This window comes from Otolemur garnettii, unplaced genomic scaffold (assembly GCF_000181295.1).
Source record: "Otolemur garnettii isolate 467f Iridium unplaced genomic scaffold, OtoGar3 scaffold00077, whole genome shotgun sequence".
NCBI classification, from domain to species: domain Eukaryota; kingdom Metazoa; phylum Chordata; class Mammalia; order Primates; family Galagidae; genus Otolemur; species Otolemur garnettii.
Window position 1 is genome coordinate 2,335,306 of NW_003852472.1, and position 4,258 is coordinate 2,339,563.

Genomic DNA, 4,258 nt, shown 5'->3' on the forward strand with positions numbered 1-4,258 from the left:
TCCAGCCACATACACCAGAGCTGATGGGTTCAAATCCAGCCTGGAGCCTGCCAAACAACAATGACAACTACAACCAAAAAACAGCCAGGTGTTGTTGCAAGCACCTATTATCCCAGCTACTTGGGAGGCTGAGGCAAGAAAATCACATAAGCCCAAGAGTCTGAGGTTGCTGTGAGCTATGATGCCTCAGTGCTCTACCCAGAGCAACAGCTTAAGACTCTGTCTCGAAAACAAAAATAAAAATAAGTAAGTAAATAATCTCTGGCAGTACATATTTAATAAGCTCTAGTGACTGTTATACACACTTAAATTTGAAAATATTGCTTTGAAAAAAAAGTTAATGTCATTATAGAGGCTTACTGTATAGTAAATGAAAAAAGAAAATAACAACATTCCTATTTATAAAGGTCATTTAAGAGTTAACCACCGCTAACCACATCTATATTCACCAATTATCATAGAGAGTGATATTAGGTATCATTTCTTTTTTTCTCATTTGTACTTTCTACTTTCCATAACCAATGCTCAGTATCTGTGAACAACAGTTCATACTCATGAATAAGAATACAAATGATGGCTCAGCGCCTGTGGCTCAAGTGGCTAAGGTGCCAGCCACATACACCTAAGATGGCAGGTTCAAATCCAGCCCAGGCCTGCCAAACAACAATGACGGCTGCAACCAAAAAATAGCCAGGTGTTGTGGCGGGCACCTGTGGTCCCAGCTACCTGGGAGGCTGAGGCAAGAGACTCGCTTGAGCCCAGGAGTTGGAGGTTGCTGTGAACTGTGATGTCACAGCACTCTACCCAGGGTTTGAGGCTCTGTCTCAAAAAAAAAAAAAAAGAATACAAATGATAACTAAAGAAGACATTGAGACTCCTTAGTATGTTTTAACTAGCTACACCTTGCTGGGTTTACAGTAAAAAATTGTACTTAACAAAATCCAGTTTTCAAATATAAAAGAAATCTTACCGAGGGCAACAAAGTGAGACTGTCTCAAGAAGGAAAAAAAAAGGTAGTAAGACTCTATACATACAGGGGTGGGAGTACCTGAAAGTAAAGTACCGTATTTCTTAGAACCTAAGATTTACATAACACTTATGTTAAGAAAATCTTGCCAACTGATTTTAGGACAAGTCCTGATTATGAACATTTTGAATATTAAAAAAATACAAAAACTGAATATTTTACAATCAACAAAATGTATTATTTATGGATACTTTACTGTTGTGAGTTATTAGCTTGTAACTTTACAAGACTTCTTGTAAAAGCACCAATTATAGAGTTAATGCAACTTCTAAGGTTAATTACATTACAAAAATGATTGCTCAGCTTTTAATTGGGAAGAGTATTTCCCTGGAAAGTTCATAATTGCTGGGAACAGGTTCTCATTTTTCAAACTGAGTTTGCGACTAAATGTAAATTACTCTTACACTCTATTAATTCCTACTAAAAAAAGGAAAAGCATGCTATCCCCTAGGAAAGAAAATATAATTTAACTTCAAGTCATAATTGCTACCATTAGAAAACCACTCAAGGCTGAGCTCACGTCTATAATCTTGGCATTCTGGGAGGCCAACACAGGTGATCTCATGATCTCAGGAGTTCAAAACCAGGCTGAGCAAAGCAAGGCCCAGTCTCTACTAAATACAAAAAAAAAAAAAACCTAGCTGGGCATTGTTGCAGTTGCCTGTAGTAGTCATAGCTACTCAGGAGGCTGAGGCAAGAAGATGACTTGAGCCCAAGAGGTTGAGGTTGCTGTAAACTATGATGCCCCCATATTCACTCAATCCCAGGGTGACAGAATAAGACTGTTTCCCAAAAAAAAAAGAAAAACATTCAGAATCTGTTGTAGAAAGACTTTCATTTACATTTTTCTTTAGCACATTTCTCCAAGAAAACCAACCCTATGATACCTATGGTATTTTCTTAAACATATATATAAGGGGCTTAATATAAACTGCCAACTAACCTTATCTTCATTTTGTAGTTTCACATCATATTTGTGAGGCAGAAATTTTGGAGGAGCCCATTTCCTTTCTCCTTTTTTTAATGAAGTAGGAAGTTTTCGTGGAGATCTACGTGCTCTGTCATCTAGTCAAATCAATAGAAAATTCATTAAAAACATAGTTCTTTTAATTCTAATCATTCATCAGTAACAATAATCTTACTAAACAGTTACTCTGCACCAAGCACTAGGTGATACAACACAAAGATGAATCATGATGTTTTTAACTTCACAGAGCTAAAGTTTATAGGGGGAGTCAACAAGTAAAAAATTGTAATATGATATGATAAATAATGTAATAGAGATTGGTAAGGAAAAATACTATGAGAATATAGAGAAGGAACTGCTAACTTAGTATAGAAGATAGGCAGGAAAGACCTAGAAAGAATATGAGTTGTTCAGATTGCAAGCAATGAAGTTTGGCTGAATCAAAAATAAGATTAAAATACTGGCCATTACCAAGGTTTTTAGAATGCAGTTCTCAATGGCTAAGGACATAACCATAAAAAAAATTTCCCACTAGGTTTTCTATCTGCTACTCTGCTAGCACTCAGCCTATTGGGGACATTTTATTAACCTTTTATTAGACTATTATTTTACCTCCATTGCCTATGTGTGAGCACTGTCCAAGTGGAAATACAAAGCAAGTAACTGTGATTGTCTAATAAATGTTATAGCAGACCAAAAAAAAAAAAAGATTAAAAAAAGTAAGCCAAAGCTAGGTTTATAAAGGGCCTGGTATACCACTTAACAAGATTGGAATTTGTCTTGTGAGTACTAAGAAACCACAGAAAAGTTTTTGGTTTTTCTAACCAGATACACATTTTGGAAAGATCACTAATATAAAAATAAGAAAATTTTAGCGGTTAGAAATGAAAAAACGGGCTCAGCGCCCATAGCACAGTAGTGACGACACCGGCCACATGTATTGAGGCTGTCGAGTTCGAACCCAGGTAAACAATAATGACAACTGCAACAAAAAGTAGCTGTGCACTGTGGCAGGTACCTGTAGTCCTAGATACTTGGGAGGCTGGAGGCAAGAGAATTGCTTAAGCCCAAGAGTTTGAGGTTGCTGAGCTGTGATGCCATGGCACTCTACCAAGGGCAAGGGCAACATAGTTAAGACTCTGTCTCAAAAAGGGGAAGGTGAAACTGAAGGTAACAAAATCAGAAGCTACAATGTTAAACATCTAGATTCACATAACTAGAACTAAGAAGGAAAGAAACTCAAGAGATATTTAGAAGATAGATTTGGTGACCAAATAGATGTGGGAATATTAAAGGTTTCCAGGTTTTCTGCCTTAGAAATTGAGCCAATGGTGGGCCAAGTTAAGAGGATGTGGAGAAAACAGCAGAGTTCCTATTTGTCTTATGAGACAAAAAGTGTGAGATCAATTTACCTTCAGGTGTGTTGAAATTCAGTTGCCCAGAAGATACACAAGTGAGCATTAGTTCTAGAGTTAAGAAGTCTGACCTAGGTTTAAGAATCATTAGTCTAGGGTGGTGCCTGTGGCTCAGTGAGTAGGTGCTGGCCCCATATACCAAGGGCGACCTGTTTGAACCCTGCCCCAGCCAAACTGCAACAAAAAAATAGCCAGGCGTTGTGGCAGGCGCCTGTAGTCCTAGCTACTCAGGAGCCTAAGCCCAAAGCTGGAGGTTGCTGTGAGCTGTAACACCACAGCACTCTACCAAGGGTGATAAAGTGAGACTCTGTCTCTTTAAAAAAAAAAAAAAATCATAAGTCTATATACAGGTCAAAGTGTAAACTATGGGTATGGATGAGATACAAGACAATATATAGTTTGAAAAACATAAAGAGGCGGTGCCCATAGCTCAGTGGGTAGGACGCCAGCCACATACACTGAGGCTAGCGGGTTTGAACTCGACCCAGGCCTGTCAAACAACAATGACAACTGCAACAATGACAAAAATAGCCGGGTACTGAGGTTGGTGCCTGTAGCCCCAACTACTTGGGAGCCTGAGGTAAGAGAATCACTTAAGCCCAAGAGTTTGAGGATGCCATGTGCTGTGAGGCCATGGTAATCTACCTAGGGCAAGAGCCTGAGACTGTCTCCAAAAAAAAAAAGAGGCTCAGCACAGTGGTTACGACGCCAGCCACATACACAAAAGTTGGCAGGTCCAAACCCAGCCTGAGCCAACTAAAACAACAATGACAACTGCAATAAAAAATAGCCGGGCATCATTGTAGGCACCTATAGTCCCAGCTACTTGAGAGGCTGAGGTAAGAGAAT

At 38.8% G+C, this 4,258-nt stretch overlaps 1 protein-coding gene and 1 non-coding gene across 3 annotated transcripts in view; one reads left to right on the forward strand and one right to left on the reverse strand.

The window, feature by feature from the left end:
• BAZ1B (bromodomain adjacent to zinc finger domain 1B) overlaps nt 1-4,258 on the reverse strand; it is an 84,061-nt gene that overhangs the window by 47,456 nt on the left and 32,347 nt on the right. For both annotated transcript variants that reach the window (XM_012807893.2, XM_012807894.2), the window contains exon 5: nt 1,971-2,092. In XM_012807893.2, the coding sequence (XP_012663347.1) occupies nt 1,971-2,092 (122 nt within the window). The remainder of the gene's footprint in view (nt 1-1,970; nt 2,093-4,258) is intronic.
• Nucleotides 2,456-2,576, forward strand: LOC111726737. Its single transcript, XR_002774441.1, has one exon. It is a non-coding gene; the product is annotated as a small nucleolar RNA SNORA32 (small nucleolar RNA).